Source organism: Lactuca serriola, chromosome 8, assembly GCF_051521515.1.
Source record: "Lactuca serriola cultivar US96UC23 chromosome 8, Lser_US96UC23_V15, whole genome shotgun sequence".
Classification (NCBI taxonomy): Eukaryota; Viridiplantae; Streptophyta; class Magnoliopsida; order Asterales; family Asteraceae; genus Lactuca; species Lactuca serriola.
The window spans coordinates 195,453,624-195,473,186 of record NC_136415.1 but is presented as its reverse complement, the minus strand read 5'-3'; the positions used below and the strand labels follow the sequence as shown (position 1 = coordinate 195,473,186).

The 19,563-nt window shown below is 35.3% G+C and overlaps 2 protein-coding genes across 5 annotated transcripts; one reads left to right on the top strand and one right to left on the bottom strand.

Annotated features, from left to right (window-relative positions):
• Positions 1 to 4,491: 4,491 nt before the first annotated feature.
• On the top strand, positions 4,492 to 5,991 carry LOC145068905 (homoserine kinase-like). Its single transcript, XM_079015873.1, has one exon. It carries the CDS (start codon positions 4,656 to 4,658, stop codon positions 5,775 to 5,777), a length of 1,122 nt encoding a protein of 373 aa, XP_078871999.1. The 5' UTR covers positions 4,492 to 4,655; the 3' UTR covers positions 5,778 to 5,991.
• Positions 5,992 to 7,489: 1,498 nt separating this feature from the next.
• Positions 7,490 to 11,525, bottom strand: TMT2 (tonoplast monosaccharide transporter2). 4 transcript variants are annotated; one of them, XM_079016424.1, is made up of 6 exons: positions 11,405 to 11,525; positions 10,721 to 10,823; positions 10,044 to 10,610; positions 8,998 to 9,959; positions 8,734 to 8,921; positions 7,490 to 8,115 (listed from the first exon to the last, which is right to left on the bottom strand). In XM_079016424.1, the coding sequence occupies exons 2-6, from the start codon at positions 10,797 to 10,799 to the stop codon at positions 7,671 to 7,673; spliced, it is 2,241 nt and encodes a 746-aa protein (XP_078872550.1). In that variant the 5' UTR covers positions 10,800 to 10,823; positions 11,405 to 11,525; the 3' UTR covers positions 7,490 to 7,670. The 4 variants fall into 4 exon arrangements, with proteins under 4 accessions (XP_078872550.1, XP_078872549.1, XP_078872548.1 ...); XM_079016423.1 differs by having other exon boundaries at positions 11,320 to 11,447; XM_079016422.1 differs by lacking the exon at positions 11,405 to 11,525 and adding an exon at positions 11,100 to 11,330.
• Between the last annotated feature and the right edge of the window lie 8,038 nt (positions 11,526 to 19,563).

Genomic DNA, 19,563 nt, shown 5'->3' with positions numbered 1-19,563 from the left:
TTACATAGATTGTCAAACACCTTTATAATAATTTGGTTTTAACAAATATATAATATATATTTTTTTCATTACAATAATATTAAATAAATAAGATTATATTTATAAAACTTAATTATAAACTTTTGTAAAATACGTTATGGTGTTTTAAAATTTCAATATTTATTTAAACTTTTATATGAATTTGATAAACAAAAAACAAACTTTATATTTATAATTAATTAGTATATAATAAAATATTATAAGTATGAAAAATTTCCAATAAAGTTCCAATATTTTGTGTCAGTTTACGGTTTAATCCAAACTTTTATTTTTTGAAAAGAAAAGTCTCAATTATTTTATATTTTGCCCAAGTTAACGAAAAAGTCCATATATTTTTTTCAATAGAAAATGACAGATTATAATATAAAATTAGATAATCGAGATTTTTTTTGTTCAAAAAATAAATGTTGGGATTTAACCATAAACCGGCCCCAAATATGGGGACTTTATCGGAGATTTCCCTTATAACTATTAAATATTACATTTAAATTATTATTAGTAGATAAAAATAAGCTAGAAATATATAAATATATAAAATGAATGACTAAACCGACAAATCAAAATTTATCTCCATTTTGGGAGAATAAATAGTATAACACCATATTTGGTGTTTGGTGTTATACTATTTATTTCTCTAAAAATGGAGGAATAAATAGGGTAAGACCGAAGAAGATTTAGGAAAAATATGGGAAAAATAATGGAAAATAGAAGTGTGTTGGAGATCCTTTTTGCCTTATACCCACATAACTTATTTATAGTCGATTTAAATTGTAAAAACTAAACTAAACGCTTTTTTAAAAATGATTTATAGACTATTGTCACTGTAAAACTAATCTAAATACCTTTTAAATTATTACTATTATCATTATTGGAGTATGGTCAAATAAGAACACCTAAAAGGTTGATAACGTGAGAACAGATCCGGATCATTTAAATATCTAAATCTAAGGTTATTATTAAAGGGGCGATTTATGAAAAATTCTAAAATTGATGGAATTAAAGTGTAACATTTAAATGGTCAGAAGGGCATAATAGAAATTGCAGCTTTACCTATTTCCTATAATTTCTCACTCTGTTACCTCTTTCCTTTCATCTTCTCATATCTATATTTCCCCCTCTCTAGGGTTTCATAATAATGCAACCTCTTTCTTAGAAACCTCCATCTCACATTTCGCAATCGTCGGCTCAACTCATCCTATACACGCCTCCGAAGACTGGTTCCCCTGTTCGCTACTTTGTCGGTGATCCTATTGATTTCTACTCACCGGCGCAACCTCGCCTCCACTTCGACGCAACAAGGCAGCGACGCCTCTGGTAACCGGTTCCCCTGTTCCCTACTTCTTCGGTGATTTCATTGATTTCTACTCACTGGCACAACCTTGCCTCCACTCCGACGCAGTAAGGCAGCGACGACTCATGTAAGTTTCGATTCCTTGCCATTGTTTGAATGCGATGTCTTTGTTAATTTCTTTTCTTAAATTGATTTCATAGTTATGTAAAATATGTTCTTTGTTGATTTCATACACAGTCGATGCATTTGTTGATTTCATTCACAATCGGTTTCTTTTTTTAACTAATATGATTTCATACGCAGTCGATGTCTTTGCTGATTTCATTATAAAAATTCAAATCATTTTGAACTTGTTTTTACTGTTATGCATTGCAATTATATGGAGTAAATTTTTATTAGGGTTTACTTGTATTGGGTAAAATTATAAGTTCAAATAAGTTTTATGGATGCACTATAAAAGATAAAATCATCATTTTGTTAATTGTTCATGATTAGAACTACGTTTTTTAGATATAGAGATCAAGAGGTAAGCTTTGAGTTTCAATCATTAATGATTATAACATTTCATTAATGATAATAACCTTTGTTGTAGGTTTTGGATATTCTGCATGAAAAGCACAAATTTCACCGATAGACAATTTTGAAGAAACGGGAGCTTGATGTAAGCTTTGAATTTTAATAATTAATGATTATAACATTTCATTAATGATTATAACAATTGTTGTAGGTTTTGGATGCTATGTAGAAGAGAAAAGCACCAATTTCACCAACATATAATTTTTGAAGAAATAGGAGCTTGATGTTTCAATTTTGTATTCTTGTATTCTGAATAGCTAATTATCATAGTATAATTTCTTTTATGTTTTGAGTTATTAATTTATGATTACATATATAAAATAGGTATTTATACTATGTATTGTATTCATTAGTGATTACAACTATATGAGTTTTATTTTAGAAATTGTTCTTATTCATTTACAATTACAAATGTATTGATTTTTTTTTAATTTATATTCTACTTTATTCAATTATGATTATGATTGTATTCATTAAAAACTATAACATTTTATATTTATGAATGAAAATGTATGTTAATGTATGAATACATGGTTTTTAATCATTAACTTCAATTTTGTCAATATTAATGTACAAATTCAAATTCTAATATAATCATTTATGATTGATAGTTTATTTTTTATTTACCATTGACGTATGATTTATGTGAAATATGAGTAAAACAATTTGATGTTTTTAAGAAAAAACATTAATTTTTTTAGTTTTAAAATATGTTTTGGTAAAAAATGATTTTTATATTCCATTAACGAAAAAAATCGAATTGAATTTGGTAACCGATCATGAATTTATGAGAATTTGATTGAATTTTAATTTATTTTAATTTTAAGAAAATATACAATTGAAAAAACTGTAAATTTGGTACCTGTGATATTCAAAAAACTTTGGATAAGGTCCAAAAAGTTTTCAACTTGCATGGAAGGTCCAAAAGATTTTTCTGGGTTTTTGGTCCAGAAAAACTTAAAAAGATGTTTATGCCCTTTTGATTTATTTTTTCCTTTTTTCTATAAGTATTTTAATGTTATTTTGATTTAAAAAAAAAAGAAAAAAAGGATTTTCCACTCCCACCCCCATCGTACTCTCTCTCTCTCTCTCTCTCTCTCTCTCTCTCTCTTTCTCTTTATCCCACACTCTATCTCTCTCTCTCTCTCTGACTCTTTCTCTCTCATTTCACTGGTTACTCTGTCGATTTATGATGAACATACATAGACACAAATATCTCTCACACAAAAGAAACCCCATAAAATCCAATCTACAATCGATTTATGTATGTGTGTAGGTGTAGGTTTCCTTCTGGAAATTGTTTTCTATATGTTCATCCCTAAAGTTCATCGGATCCCCCATAAGATGCAAATCAAAAAGCTTTGTCTGCCTCTTTCTGAAACTAAAATCGAAGTCAACACCCACCTCCCATCCCTCATATCTACTTCTCCTCTTACCCTGAGTCGAAGGAGACTGAATCGATGTCGTCATTGAAGTGCTTCAAGTAGGAGTTTTCAAACAATTTTGTTGTTGCATGTTAGTTCTTGAGAAATCGAGTTTTCTGATGATTCTGATTTCTTGGATACGCTGAGAAGGGCTAGAGTTTCAAATTTAAGGACGATGGTTGTTGGTGATTAGGATAGAGCATTGGAGAGAAAAGCTGATTTGTGGGTTCCATTTAATAGGGTCAAGAATGGGGAGATTACAGAAGAGTATTTCGTACTCAGAACCATAAATGATTTCATACGAATTTGTATGTTCATACCTAGAAATCTAGAGAGATAGAGAGGCTACAATAAGTTTAGGTGGGGTCGAGTGGGTGATGGATATCGAAGATGGGAGAGGTGGCCGGAGATTGGCGAGGTTGCTGGTGGTAGGTGATGATGGATCTGGTCTAGTTCTTTCATCTAGAAGTTGCAGGAGAAATGTTAGGAGAGAGAGAGAGAGAGAGAGAGAGAGAGAGAGAGAGGGAGTGAGAAAATGAGTGGGGTACAATGGAGAGGGATCGGGGTGTTGTTTTATTTTTTATTTTTTTTATAATTATTTAAATTTTGAAATAAATAAAAAATGTAAAAAAGAAATAATAAGGGTAAAATAATCTTTACATGTTTATTTGGACCAAAACCACGTAAAAGTTTTGATTTTAGATATTCCATGCAAATAGGAAAATTTTTGGACCCTATCAAAAGTTTTTGCAAACCACAAAGACTAAGGGGATGTTTGACTTAGCTTTTCACAGCCAAAAGTCTTTTTTGGAAAAGAAAAAAAAGCAAAAGATGTTTGGCAAACTAGTTATAAAAGCCACTTTTGAAGTTTTTACATAAGGAAAATGAAGTTTTTGGAAAAGTTAAGAAATCATGATTTTTTGTAACTTTCTAAAAAAAACTTTTGGGGTTTGAAAAGCTAAGCCAAACACCCCTTAAATTTGCTTGTCTATACAATTACTATTATGCCCTTATATATTCATTGGTCCAAAATTGTTATCGTATTCTCAACCTTTACGTTTCTTTTGATCATTTCCCTATTATTATTATTATTATTATTATTATTATTATTATTAGTATTAGTTTTTTTTATAACACTCTCGCCTACGAGCTTCAGATTAACAAACAATCCTAAACACAATGCGTTTTAATTGGTCAGATTCCAACAACAAATAAACAACAAATAGGGTGCACTTCATCACCCAACGAAACCACTGTTAACCCCCAAAGGTCAATACACATCGGCGGCTCCTCCTCACCAACCACCACGCTCTCTGCAACTAAAAATGGCGATTTGTCATCACCATCAACCTTCATTCACCATCCCTTCTTCTTTCCCATTCACTACTAATCTTTCAAACAAATCCCAACTTCATCTCCCATCATCTTTCCGCTGCAATCTATCCGTCACTACAAATCTCGAACCCGAACCCGTTTACACCGCCGTCAAGTCATTCGCCCCCGCCACCGTAGCCAACCTCGGCCCTGGGTTTGACTTTCTCGGTTGCGCAGTCGACGGGATCGGAGACTATGTCACCCTCAAAATCGACCCCCAAGTTCACCCTGGCGAGGTCTCAATCACCGAAATCACCGGAACCGGCAACTCCGCCAATAAGCTCAGCAAAAACCCTATCTGGAATTGCGCTGGGATTGCTGCCATTTCTGTCATGAAGATGCTCAACATCCGATCCGTCGGCCTCTCTCTATCTCTAGAAAAGGGTCTCCCCCTCGGAAGCGGTCTCGGTTCCAGCGCCGCTAGTGCCGCCGCCGCGGCAATCGCCGTTAATGAGATTTTTGGTGGAAAGTTACCTGCATTGGATTTAGTCCTCGCAGGGCTTGAATCGGAAGCTAAAGTATCCGGATACCACGCTGATAACATTGCGCCGGCAATCATGGGTGGTTTCGTTCTCGTTCGGAGCTACGATCCTTTAGAGCTGATTCCGTTGCAGTTTCCGGTCGACAAAAACCTCTATTTCGTCTTGGTGAATCCGGAATTCGAAGCGCCGACGAAGAAGATGAGGGCGGCGTTACCAAAAGAGATAACAATGTCGCACCATGTATGGAACAGTAGTCAAGCAGGTGCCTTGGTGGCGGCGGTGTTGCAGGGGGATTTGAAGGGGTTTGGAAAGGCGTTGTCTTCTGATAAGATAGTGGAACCGAGGAGGGCGCCATTGATTCCGGGAATGGATGCTGTGAAGAAGGCTGCACTTGAGGCAGGGGCTTATGGGTGTACGATCAGTGGAGCAGGGCCAACTGCGGTGGCTGTTACAGATAACGAGGAAAAAGGGAGGGAGATTGGGGAGAAGATGGTGGAAGCTTTCATGGCGGAAGGAAATTTGAAAGCTGTGGCTATGGTGAAGCAATTGGACAGAGTTGGTGCTAGACTTGTTAGTAGCATTTCCAGATAATTATGAAGATGAAATCATTGAATCATGATAATGGGTAAGCTTTCTGAGTTTGTTGATGAAATAAAAATTGGCTATTTTTAAGAACTTTGGTCTATGGCTCAGAAGCTAATCTTGAATGTTGAAAAGTTTGTATTTTTTTGATTTCTTTGATGATTGTGTGACGATTGGTTAAGTTTGCCTACGAAATTAGCAAAGAATTTTCACTATTGCAACATTTTCCTTTTATAATGTATATGCTATAATTAGTTGTGTTTTTCAAACAACAATGTTTTGGTAAGAAAAAATTGAAAGTATTACATGATAATAGAAAGAATTGAATGGAAGATGATATAATGCAAAAATATATGAAAGTACATAATCATCTTTTTGTGTTTAGCCCTCAAATAAAATCATCTTTCAATTTCGTGAGCACTAACAATAAATCCAGTTTTAGCAATGTCATACAAAATTCCAAATGTATGGCATCTTCATTGCTAAAATTTGATAAAGCAAAGTATAATGTCCTAAAAAAAAGTTTACAATATTATAATTGGGCATCCTTTTTTAAGTAGAATGCTTAAAAAAAAAAGAAAGTACAAATACTATTATAGAACGAAATGAAAAAGATGTTATAATGCACAAATAAATGAAAGTACATAAGTGTTTCTTACTTTTAGCCCATAAATAAAAGAATCATCTTTGCATTTCTTGGCACTATACATCTAAATAATCTATGTCTTGATTTCCGATATATCAAATGTCATCCAAATACAAAACATTTTTGTGTTAAATATTTGGTTAATTTTCAGTTTATATTGTCTTAACAAGGAAAAGGTTAAAATTGCAATGCTATATTTGAATTTGCTTTTAAATCATTTTTGTTTATAAGAAAAAAGGTAAAATTACAATGTTGCATATTGATATACTTTTTGAAAGTACAATGTTTTAACAAGAAATTTCTTTTTAAATCATAATGCTTAAGAGAAACAAAAAAGGAAAAAAGAAAACTATAATTTAAAAAAATGAAAGCACTATATGCCAAACAAAAAAATAAAGCACATAGATTGCAATGTATATACAATTTTTAACCCATAATAGCAACTTATTTATATTTTTTAACAAATAATAGCAAATACATTACCTATAATAAAAACATAATTTTATCTTTTATACATAATAGCAACATATTTACATATCTTTTCCATTAAATATCAACATGTAACAAATAAAGTAAATTGCCAATATGAGTAGCAAAATGCAAGTATGTTGCTATCTTGACTAAAAATGATGTACATTGTTATAACAGGTAAAAAAGGACATAAATGCATTGTTATTATGGATAAAAAATAAAATACAATATGTGAAAATGACAAAAACTCTTAAGTTTGTTAGAAATGTACAAGTTTACCCTTTTGCATATTTCCTCTTGCGTATTGTTGTTTCATTAAAGCTAGAGTACGCTTTTTGCTGGTTTAATGAACATTGCTGTCAAACATAATAGCTTTAATGAATCAGAAATAAACAAAAAGGTAAAATTAGAAAGAAAAAAAAATTGCAAACCTCCGACTTTAATGAACCTAAAATACGTAAAAGGATAAATTTGTACATTTCTACCAAACTTACTTTTATATCATTTGCCCATACATTACTTATATAATCTTTACCTATAACCATAAACCACAATTCTACTTAAAGATTTATATAAAGGGGTAAAAGTTGATGAAACAAAAAGATTTTCGGGCCTAAACTTCGTGCATTAATTTAAAAAGGGAAAAAAATACAAATGTTAAAAGACATTTGGTACAAAGCTATTACAACATAAACAACTAAAAATTTGAATTTTTCCATTTCAATCACAACAAAATTTAAACCAAACCAAAACACACGCGCGCGCTCCAAAAAACGTCACCGAAATCAGTTACCCTTTGCAGCCGCAACCTGTTTTGCACCAACTGCAAAGAACTCGGTAATAACTTCAAGTGGCATTCCTTTTGTTTCCGGAACCTTCAAGAACACAAACACCCATGCGATCACACACACAATCGCGTACAATCCAAAAACACCCGAGAGACCAATGGAAGTGAGAAGAACCGGGAGTGAGTATGTCACGATGATGTCACATATCCAAAATGTAAGGGCACAAATGGCAATGCAAAGTCCACGGACTCTTGTTGGGAATATTTCCGCACATAAGATGTTGGGAATTGGGCCAAAGCCCATCACGAAAGTACAAAAGTACACCACCACACTAGCGGTTGAAATGGCGGCGTTTACTACACTTCCAAAGTCGATTACACTTCCCACCACCAAGATTACGAGGGTTAAGATTAACACCGGGATTGTTGTCAATAAAAGAGTCCTACAAATTGCAATAACATAGTTTTAAAGATATTAGAACATGAAAAAGACTTGTTGGGTATCATTATTCGTAGCGTCTTTACTTTCACTTTCTTTTTATTAGAGCATTGTACTTTAAAAAATTCTTACGAAGAAGACGTTCTACTTTAAAAAGTCAACATGATTATAGCATTTTACTTTTAACTTTTTTCTGAATTTTGTACTTTGAAAAACGTACACAATTATAGCAGTGAAAATTGCTTTGTATTTGGATGAAATTGCTATAATCAATAGATTTTTCAAAGTTTGATGTTGTGATAGAAAAAATGAAAGTTGGATGTTATAATAAACGTATTAACGAAAAAATATTGCTATTTCTTTCATTGAACCCAATGTAAAATAACAAAATGACATTTTGTCCCTTGAGACCCCGCTTGTTACACATGACAAGACAAGACAGAATAGAATAAGACTATTGTGTACTGTGTTTGACGTTAGATTAGACTGATGTGAACGGGACAAAAATTTCAACTTTTTGTCAAACTCAAAAAGGTGGGACAAAGACTTGCATCAAAACTTTTGTTTGTATAAAAGACGTTAATGCCCTTTAATACAAAATTTCAAGAAAGTAACTAATTACCTTCTTCCAGAAATATCCATGAGCCTCATTGCCACAGCAATACAAGGAAGCATCAACAAAGTTGTAATGCAACTAATAAGAAGAGACGATGAAGTCGAACTAATTCCCAAATTTGATAAAAGAACACCAACACCCGCTTCCTCAAGAATCTGAGGCGTGTAGTAAAGAACTCCATTGATGCCCGAAAACTGCAAATAACAAAAAAAAATTTAAAAATTAAAAATTCAATAAACAAAAAAGTTTCCAAATTCCAATTTATATTACCTGTTGAAGTATCTGAAGCCCAACACCAACAAACAAAGCATGTTTAACCCCGGGCTCAAAAAGATCCTTCCAACTCGTTCCTTTCATAGCCGCTTCAGATGGGTGCACCATAGCGGGTCCCACCGGGTGCTGATCCACAAGATCCTTAGAATAAAGCGCGGGTTGACTAACCAAAGCCGCCGCCTGAAAAACATCACCGGCATCCGCCGCCATATCACCGCCAGCAACCGAAATCAACGACCCGCGTTGCGACCCTCCGATCCCGGTCCCGCCTTCTTGATGCAAATAAATCCTCTTAAACCCGCCTTCCTTTTTACCATCTTGCCCTTCTCTTTCCGTCCACTGCCACGCCAGCTGCCACCCGCCGCCAATACCAGTGCTGCTCAATTCTCCAGCGTTGTTTCCGACCACACTACTGTTTCTAACACTTAGAATGCTTCCATGTGAAGCCGGTTGAATCATGTCCTTTTCTAAACTTGTGGTTTGTCGGGAAATCAACGGGGAGTGGAGATTATCATCGGAATCGTTATTCCCACCTCCGACATCGGAACCGGAATCATCACCACCATCTCTACCGACACTCTCTTCATCCCAATCTTCATGTTTAGGTTGGTTTCCAGTGACACTAAACATGCTCCCGAAATGTGGGAACAACATGCTGCCTTTGCTACCATGCGCATCTGGAAGCTTTTCATGGACACTTCCGAAGAGGGTGACAAGTGGGTCCATAAGTGGGACGCCACTAGGGTTTATAGTGCTTCCTTGACGAGATGCAATTCCGAGCATACTTTGACCGGTGACAGGTCGAGCGATCCATGAAACCCCAGCGTCATGACCGTATAATTTGATTTTAGCAGCTTCGTCTTGTTCGTGTTCAAGATCATTTGCAGGTCCAATTATGTATTCTTCGATGGAGGTTTCACCGCCGACTCCAAGACCTTCCACTAGTAACGCCATCTCACCTGTCAAATCGGGGGAAAAAAATCAGAAAGTTTACAGATGTGATGTTTCGTTACGAAAGAGAGAGAATTGTTGAAATTGTTAACCTGAGACGTCTTCTTTGCCACGTAGCCTCTGTAAGACTTGCTTCGCTTCCTGCATTCGACCTTTGCTCACGAGCCACCGGGGAGATTCCGGCAAGAAAAAGATGGTGAGGACGAAGTAAACTAGAGAAGGGATTGAAAGAACGCCGAGCATCAATCGCCAGTTGGGTGATTCCATTAATGACATTCCGAACACCATACAGTAAGAAAGGAACATCCCGCCGGAACCTGTAAACTGCGGCAGAGTATTGAGTGAACCTCTGATTTCCGGCGGAGCTGTTTCGGAGATATAAACAGGGACAAGAGTGACAGCCAATCCGATCCCCAAACCATCTAGTAGTCTAGCTAATAGAAGGATGTAAACGTTGGGTGACCAAAGCATGACTAAACCGCTAACGAAGTATAGGATAGAAGAGATGATGAGCATCGGTCGTCGGCCATATGAATCTGCTACTGAGCCGGAGAAAGTTGTCACCAAGGTCGCTCCGATCAAGGATGTGGCCACGATTAGACCTTCGATTGTTGGTTCGCTTTCCAATTTGAACTCTTTCTTTATATACAACACAGCCCCTAAATCGCAAAACAACACCGATTGTTTGTTAAATTATACTTTTTTTAAGAAGAATTTTGAGATTTGGAGCAATGGATCAATGAAGATCTGGTTTTTTTAAGTAACTTACCGGCGATAGTGGCGTTATCCCATCCCTGAAGCAAGTTACCAACGGCGGCGGCAACGGCAACTAGCACAGCTCCGCTCATCTTCCTAACTTCTTCTCTACTACGCTGTAGATGAAAGTATCAAAACCCCAATTCAGTAAATCGACAAAAGAAAACACACACAGAGACACACAAGTAGATAGACACAAAATAACAGATCAAGCGATCAAATTGCGATAAACCCATCTTGAGATAACGCTATATGTGATGTCTACTAACGTTTAAATAAGAAAAAAGAGATAATTTAGGGGATAGATATGAGAATTGAAAGGATTCGCAAAAACGTAAATCCAAGATTCATGTCTGTTTGAAGACGATGAATCTGAGATTTGTTTCAATTACCGGCGATTTGTGATATGAATAACAAACGGTGCAAATCTATGGTGATTAGATGAATCGTTTTATCTCACTTGAGAAGTGATATGAGTGAAGTTGAGCTCACTGGGTTGGGTGCATTTGATTCAGATTAAAAGGAAACAAGAAAAGGGAATCAAAAATTAATGATTGAATTGTTATCAATTATATGTATAGTGGGGAAATAGTAGGAAAGTAGAAAGAATACCCCAAATTACTAATCAAACAAATACTTGCTTCATTTGAATGTAGAAAGAAAACTTCGAGAGAGAGAGAGAGAGAAGGAGAGATACCGTTGTTTGGGTGAGAGTCCAAGACTTGTCTACTTCATGTTGAAAAACGTCTCGATCAGTCGACTAGAAGATGAATTCACTATTCAGGGACTAGAATGGTCAAATGGTTATAAGTTGAGGGAGCTTTCTGAAAATTTGAGTGACTTAACTTAAGTACAGTTCTTTTTGCTCCGCTGGCTGAACGACACTTAAAGTGTTGGCGTCAGCAATCTTGATGGTACACAAAATGGCAATGTTACAAAAATAGTCCCTGGGATATTCAATCATCTACATGGGTTAGTCGATCATTTACACATTTTGTCATTTGACAACTACTTTTGTAATAATGGTCCTTCATGTACTTTGGCATTGGTGAGCATGAGAGGTGGACATACCCTTTTTTCAAATCAAATTGGATTGGTTTTAAAACCGGTTAGTGTTTTTCCTACGGTAAGAAAACTAGTTTGATGCAAAAGTAATGCAGAGTAAAACTAAGTTGAGGCAAAACTAGTTTAGGGGCAAAAAAAGTTCAAGCATATAGGACAGCTGCAAAATCGGTTGAAAGCAAGATCAGGAAAGGAAGTGTTTGGATGTAGTTGTATCAAGGATGAACATAGGTTAGGAACCAAAGCGAGAACTGAAGAATCAGGAAATGAAGAACCGAGAACCAGACACAATACCCCAATTCCAATTGGTTCCAGTTTGGTTATACAAGTAAGTGTGTTCTTTAAAGATGTGTTTGGTTTCGAACCTGGCCCGAACTGAACTAAGAACCGATTTAAAAGGAAATGGAGAACCGGGAACTGGATTGAATACAATGGTTTCAGTTTCAGTTTTTTCCGATCCCTTTGCACATCAAATGCTCATCTCTAAGTTGTACATACAACTACTTGGGTTTTTTTGGATTTTTCGGAACTTATAAACTTTTGCAGCAGAAAAACCAAGGAAAGGGGTCTAATTTAACAATATTATTTCACAATGTTTATTTTGTTTGTTTAATAGAGGCTATTTCCTCTTGTAGTGTCTTTATTTTACTAGCATCTTGCTAGTTTTAATAAAAATTATATTGTTACACTGTTTTATAGAAAAATCTCAAATCTCAAACTGGAAAAGTGGCGGTTCAATTTTAAATTGAATTAGTTTGTATAAAACTACTTTTTTCATAAATCCGTCGGATTGTAATTTCGTTTTTCTCAAACCGTTTTTTTGTGCACATCTCATAGAGAATTTGAAGGATGGAAAGGTGTAAGAATAGAAAATATTTTGGCAAATCGACGTGAAATTATAATGAATTTGTCAATGATCTAACGAACACACATTTTTTCTTATTTATGTGGTAGTCGTTTTTTTTTTAATTATATAACTTTTGGATATTTATAAAGATGACCATATCGACCAAATCTTAGTCTTAGTATATAGTATTAAAGGATATGATTAATTATTTCCTCTTTTGCCAAGATAACTATAGAGTCCATTTATTTTTTTGGTGAACGGCAAGATATGACATAAAATTGTATGAAATCTCTTATTATGAGTCTACTTTTCAGAATGTGCATTTTGAACTTACTATTTTCGACATAGATTATATTTAAAGTTGTCTTAACATTAGCTAGACACATATTCCAAACATATATTACACATTGGTTTTGTAGTAGCATTTTCTTCCTACACACGTATTGCTTATGGATTAGATTTTTACAACAACTAATAGAGATCTACAACTAAAAATAAGTTCATCCAATTGAATCCACGAAGAAAAGTTTTATCACCCTCCCTCTTTACTATTATGATCGTGAAAGAACCAATCACAAAACTACTACCATATTAAGAAAGATGTCAAACACCATTTTATAGGTATTGTTTGGTGTCTTGAGATTTATGGTAGATACATTTTTAATACAACACTTGTTTACTTGAAGTTACAATTTCATAAATATCGTTAAGATTGATGATCTTCAAAGACAACACCCCTTTGGAAGGGAACTAATTACACACAATCTCCATAAACAGTTGACATCGATGAAATCAACAGGCCATGCTCCTAGCCTGCGGTTAGGGCATGAAACAAAATGTTGAATCATGATCCTTATTTTAACGAGTATGAAGGAATGTTTTAGGGACATCAAGAATGTTGTCATTATATTTAATATGTTCGATTACATTGACATTGTTATCAGTAATATCATCCCAGATGAACATCATAGGATGTGTTGTCGAAGTTTGATTACGAATTTGCGGTCTATGATTATGAATATTAGGTATGTCTTCAACACAGTGTCCTTAAAAATTCCAAGATACAACAATGCAAAACGATTCTTCAAGATGCCTGAATTGATGTTAGGCGGGAGTATACCTTAGTTGCAGCAAGAGGACGAAGTAGAAATAAAATCGGATGAGAGGAAGAAAATCTTGGTTCATTTTTTGTTTTTCAATTGGTCACACAAGTGCTATATATACCACAAAATGTAACTATATGTTAAACAGTAAAACGTAACTGTTAAAATTAAAGAGCATAATTAATCAAGAAATCCAAATCGAAATATATGATTTATGACCTTTAATATGGCTTTATAACTTATACATATTTAATTACGAAAAATTGAAAAAGGTCCTTGAACTTTTCGGGTCAAACAATGGTGCATTCATACCCGCGCACACATGCTCCATGAACTTAAGCCAGGTTCACATTTGCATCCATGTGCACTCACAAGAGAGAGTCTTTGTGTCATAATATTTACAAGACTAAGAAACCTTATTAGTCTATGATTAATCAGGAAATCAAAACAAAAATCTATGATTAACGATCTTTAATACAACTTTATAACTATAGTTGCAAAAAGAAAAAATAATTGTAAAAGATCCTTGAACTTTTCTAGTCGACCGAAGTTGCATTCATACCCGCATACACAAGTTCAGTGAACTCAAGGCAATCTGGTTCTGGTTTACATCCCCCCCCCCCCCCCCCCCTTCTGTCTCTGTGCACAAGAGAGAGTCTTTGTGTTATAAGACTTACAAGGCTAAGAAGCCTTCCAAGTTTATGATTAATCAATTAATCAAAATCGAATTATATGATTAATGGCTTTAATACAAGTTTATAATTAATACATATTTAGTTACAAAAAGAAAAAGTAATTGCAAAATGTCCTTGAACTTTTCCGGTCAACGAGTGGCGCATTCGTATCCACACACAAAAGTTCAATGAACCCAAGTCAATCTAGTTCCCCCTTGCACATGCTAGAGAGAACATTTGTGCAATAAGACTTACGAGACTAAAAAAACGTTTGTAGTTATAAAGCCATTTTCGTTTCATACTACCACTTATGTAGGATGAAATAAAACCCACTTAACCCCTTTGTTAGTTTCTTCCAACTAGCTCACTTTCGCATGCAATTTCTCATTCGTCTTTAATCTGTTTATGACATGTGATATATTGAAACGAATATATCACGGAGGAGAACACGAACACATAATCATTTTTCCATTTTAATAATGTTTAAGGTTCGAAATTCATGCTCAAAATGGGAAAAAACCATTTTTGAAAATTCGTTAAAAACAATTTTGCAACATATTGCAAGTCTCACCTGGTCGACACTCTCGGCCAGAGCAGTATGGTTTGACCAGAGTGGTACGGTTCTTGACCTGGCTCTATTGGTCCATTCATTTTGCCTTCAATTGCACTTGTTGGTTGACTGTGTAGTCGTCGTCACGATGCTCAACAACATTTTAATTAACTATGATGGTTATAGTGATACATGGCTAGCGATGGTCACCGATGCTAGTGTTAACCAATTGGTGAAAGGTGGTAGGGTGTATGGGGTCTTTAGCGTTAAAGATGTTTGTAGTTAGATGGATGGTCCTGCTAGGAATGTGATTGCGATTGGTTTGTGACAAAGATTAATAGCTTTGAAGCAAATTTAATAAAAATAAATGATGTCAAAATAACAATACATATTACCATATTACTTTTCTTTTCAAATTAATGATATTAATTATTAAAGCTTAATGATGTATCCCACAAAAATAGGTAGCAATAGACTAATATGAAAAGATTCATATCTAAGTTTCTTATTATATGTAGCAAGTGCTAAATTATTATGCTTATTTGACGACTTGAGATTTGATCGGCACATATTAAATTCCATTATCATTTATTTTATTAAATATTATATTAAATACTCAATTGGTTGGTGAACTGTAAATAGAATATGTGCCGTTTTTGGTTTATTTGTCATTGTTGTCTAAAATTCAATGAATGATGCTATTGTCTAATAATTCCTTTAAAGAAAGGAAAAGAAATAAAGATATTTATAGGTATACTTAAAGCTGATGCGATTTTGAAAGGTTTGTTTGAGGTGTCAGTTCACTTCAAATCAATTTGATAAAATTACATAAATAATCTTTATAGTTTATTAAATGTTATAATTTCACTCTATGTTATTATTATTATTATTTTTTTTTATCACAAATGTGGTCTCTTTTGTTTCTAAAAATTACATTGTTGGTCCCCTTTTTACCCTTTTATTTTACTTTATATTTTATTTTATTTTACTTTTAGCTTATTTTATAAAAATAAAGTAAAACAAAATATCTTTTATACCCCCTCTCCTTTATCTTCTTTATCGGTAGAACACATCAAACATCTCTCTCTCTCTCTCTCTCTCTCTCTCTCTCAATTTGATTTACATCTACGACTTTGTTGAAATGGTATCCATAGGGCGCAAAATCCATGCCCTAACTGACTCACATATCTTATATGATTGATCTCACCGCTTCTTCAATCTAGACCATCTTGTTCAATCTGTTGAAATGTGATCCAAGTAATAAGTAGCGATATTTTGATTTGGTAGCGATGGTGACAGCTACGGAGTGAGAAAGAGAGATTGCAATGATAGTTTCCACCAAAAGATGACATCCTCGATGCTAACTATTTTGGTTTTGACCCACTGGCTATCTTTAAGCATATTCCAGCAAAAGCCAACCACCTTGATGTTGATTGGCGCCAAACCATCAACTCCTCACTGCTGAATTTTGGTAATCGATTTTGGTGTGCTTTAGTTTAAACGGATGTTCTTCAGCACACAATCATCTGATAATCGGTTTCTGGTAATTGATTTTCTTGGGTTTTAGTTTGATTTCATCTAGTAATATATTTTTGTAGTTTATACAAATGTTATTCAAATCACAATCATCTAATAATCAATTTTTGGTAATTGATTTTGTGGGTTTGTGTTTGATTTTATCCACCAATTGAACTTTGTTCTCTTTTAGTTTAAACATATGTTCTCTTTTTGGTAATTGATTTCACATGTTTGTGTTTTATTTCATCCGGTAATCGATTTTTGGTGTGATTCCATCTACTAATATTCATTTGTTCAAAGTTGATCCCACAAGTGTTTGTTTGACATTTAATTGTTTAAGAGAGAATCAATATCATCTGGTATAGTTGGTACCATGAGAAGTATAGTTACATTTTGAAATGTTCTTGTGAGAATCATAATCAAGCCTTATAATCATTTTCTCAATTCAATGAAAAGTTCACTTGTATTTTGTCTAAGTGTCAAATTCAGCATTATAGTTTGTTATTTTGGTTCTTGACTCAACAAGGTTGAAGGAAATGATGGTTATCAGCAAGGGAAAAGGGAGTATGAGAGAAAAGAAAAAGGAAAGTAAGTACCATGAGGAGGGGAGATAGGGATAGGCATGTATTTACTTTATTTTATTTTTAATTAAATTTAGTTTAAAAAAAGATAAAAGAAATTAAAAAGAAAAAACAAGTCATTTCATATAGCTTAGGGACCAACTATGCAAGTTTTAGAAATCACATGGATCATTTTTGTCTAAGAAAAGTTAGCATGGATTAAAGTTGTGACATTTGGTAAAACAAAAGAACCATTTATATAATTTTTTTTTCAAATAATTATAATCAATTGCATGTAATTATAATTGCACGTAATTTAATAAAATTATAAAAATGGTTAGTTTAGTCAAACTTGTGGTCTCATATAAGTCTAATATCTAACAAGTTTATAGTTTGTATATTTGTGGCTTTCAAATCTTTCTCTTTTGGTTAAAATTCATGTTAATAACCTTGCAACTAAATTAGTAAGTGTGGTGTGATGTTTGAATAAATATCGTAAGGAAATAGATTGTAAACCTACAATGATGTTAAAAGGTGCTGAAGATCTTGAATGCTATCAAGATCTTGAGAGTAAAAGTAAAATGCTGATACTTGTTAGACACGTTAACCCAACAAGATGGTGGTGTTCAATGCTGAAGCAGTTGAGAAAGGGGGGAGAACAACCACTTTTCCGACGGCCCCTCTGTAACAACGTAAATTTTCAAACAAAATTTTCATTTCAAAATAAAGTATTTTCATTCAAAACAAGGCATAAACATTCCAAGTGTCATGTCAGAATACAAATCATATAAATCCCAAGATCACAAAACATCTATCAGTGTGTACAGATCACGCCGGCGCCTTCTCACGGTCCTCGCTAGTACCTGTAACACATACACAACAATTGTAAGCATAAATGCTTAGTGAGTTTCCCAAAATACAACTTACGCACATACGCCTTTCCAGGTCCTGACCTTCCGGTCCATGTGTCTCAGGGGACTTCCGTCCCTGCTGGGTAAACCTTCCGGTCCTACCCACGCCAACCTTACGGTCCACATTACACGCCTTCCGGCCCATAACATAATGCCTTCCGGCCCACATAAACATACATAGCACGCATAACAATTAACTTATCACATAAAGCACATATATCACATATCATATCCGACCTTCCGGTCACACAGTCAAACCCATCCGGGTACGGTATAGTGAGAAGACTCACCACGTGAATATCGAAAGCTAGCAATTCCCGAAGTCACTCGTGCTCGATCCGCCGAGCTACAATCTCCCTATAACATCATACATCTCTTATTAACACTTTTATCTTCTAAGTTTGACTATCCCTAAGAAGTCAAACATAGGTGAACTCTAGTCAACGGTTAACGGTCAACGGTCAACTTGACCGGACTCGGCGAGTGCACAAGGGCAACTCGACGAGTCTAGACGTATCCGCCGACTCCATAGGATTCCCTTCTTACTCGTCGAGTGCTTCCCCTGACTCGACGAGTTCCACCTGGGAGAGTCGCGGGGCCACCCCGACTCAACTCGCCGAGTCTCAAGAACAACTCGGCGAGTCCCAACTCGACTCAAACCACCTGTCGACCCTCTCTAACTCGTCCTGACCCACTGAGTCAACCCGTGACTCGACTGGATCACTCACTGACCGATCCAAGGCAATCTTCAAGCTACTCGCCGAGTCTGCTCTTCGGACTCGGCGAGTCCATGCCATGCAATTACTCAAACTCGCTTCTAAGGTCAGATCTGTTCCATCAATTCATAGATCTAGCCTTTCAAGACTGATTCACCACGTAAAGTCCCTATCTTGGTGTCCATAACACACCCCATGGCTTATAATGAACATTTTGATCTAAGGCATAAAGGTTCCAACCCAAAACTTCCATTGATTCCCAAAAGCTTGGGCAAAGGGACACTCTGGACCTTTAGGGGTCCAGATCTATAGTCTAAATCTCTTAGGGGTCCAAGGGAGCACAAGATCTAGCCACAAAAAGGTTCAATAAACCCTAAATCAATAAAACACCAACATAGAAGAGAATAGCTCGAAATATTACCCCAATAGAGATGCTCTGGACTCCAAATCCTCAGAAGATGGCTCCTCTTGCTTTCCCCTTGGCTGATTTCCTTTTTCCTTGCAAAATGACACCTCCAAGATCAATAATAGCCTCCTTCTATGCTCCAAACGCTCACACTCGATTAGGGTTTCACTCAAGGGACTGGTGAGCACAAATGACGGCCATAAGGCCCTATAAATAGGTCCCAAACCCGAGAAATTAGGGTTTCATTAAACAGCGCAGACTCGCCGAGTCCATATCCTGGACTCGCCGAGTCCAAACGAATCCCGCGTCCAGAATCGCGACCCTACTCGGCGAGTCTGAGCTCCAACTCGCCGAGTCCCCTCTCAAAACACAAAATAATCAAATCAATAAAGTTACCTGGAATTCCGGGCTGTTACAATTCTCCCCCCTAGGACTAGACTTCGCCCTCGAAGTCTCGCTCTGAAAATAGCTCCGGATGCTGCTCCCGCATCTCGCGCTCCGGCTCCCAG

Coding starts and splice junctions, on each gene's coding strand:
- LOC145068905 (XM_079015873.1), top strand. CDS start 4,656: ATGGCGATTTGTCATCACCATCAACCTTCATTCACCATCCCTTCTTCT.
- TMT2 (XM_079016424.1), bottom strand. CDS start 10,799: ATGAGCGGAGCTGTGCTAGTTGCCGTTGCCGCCGCCGTTGGTAACTTG. Junction 10,611..10,720: donor GGATAACGCCACTATCGCCG/GTAAGTTACTTA, acceptor TTTGCGATTTAG/GGGCTGTGTTGTATATAAAG. Junction 8,922..8,997: donor GGCTTCAGATACTTCAACAG/GTAATATAAATT, acceptor TGTTATTTGCAG/TTTTCGGGCATCAATGGAGT.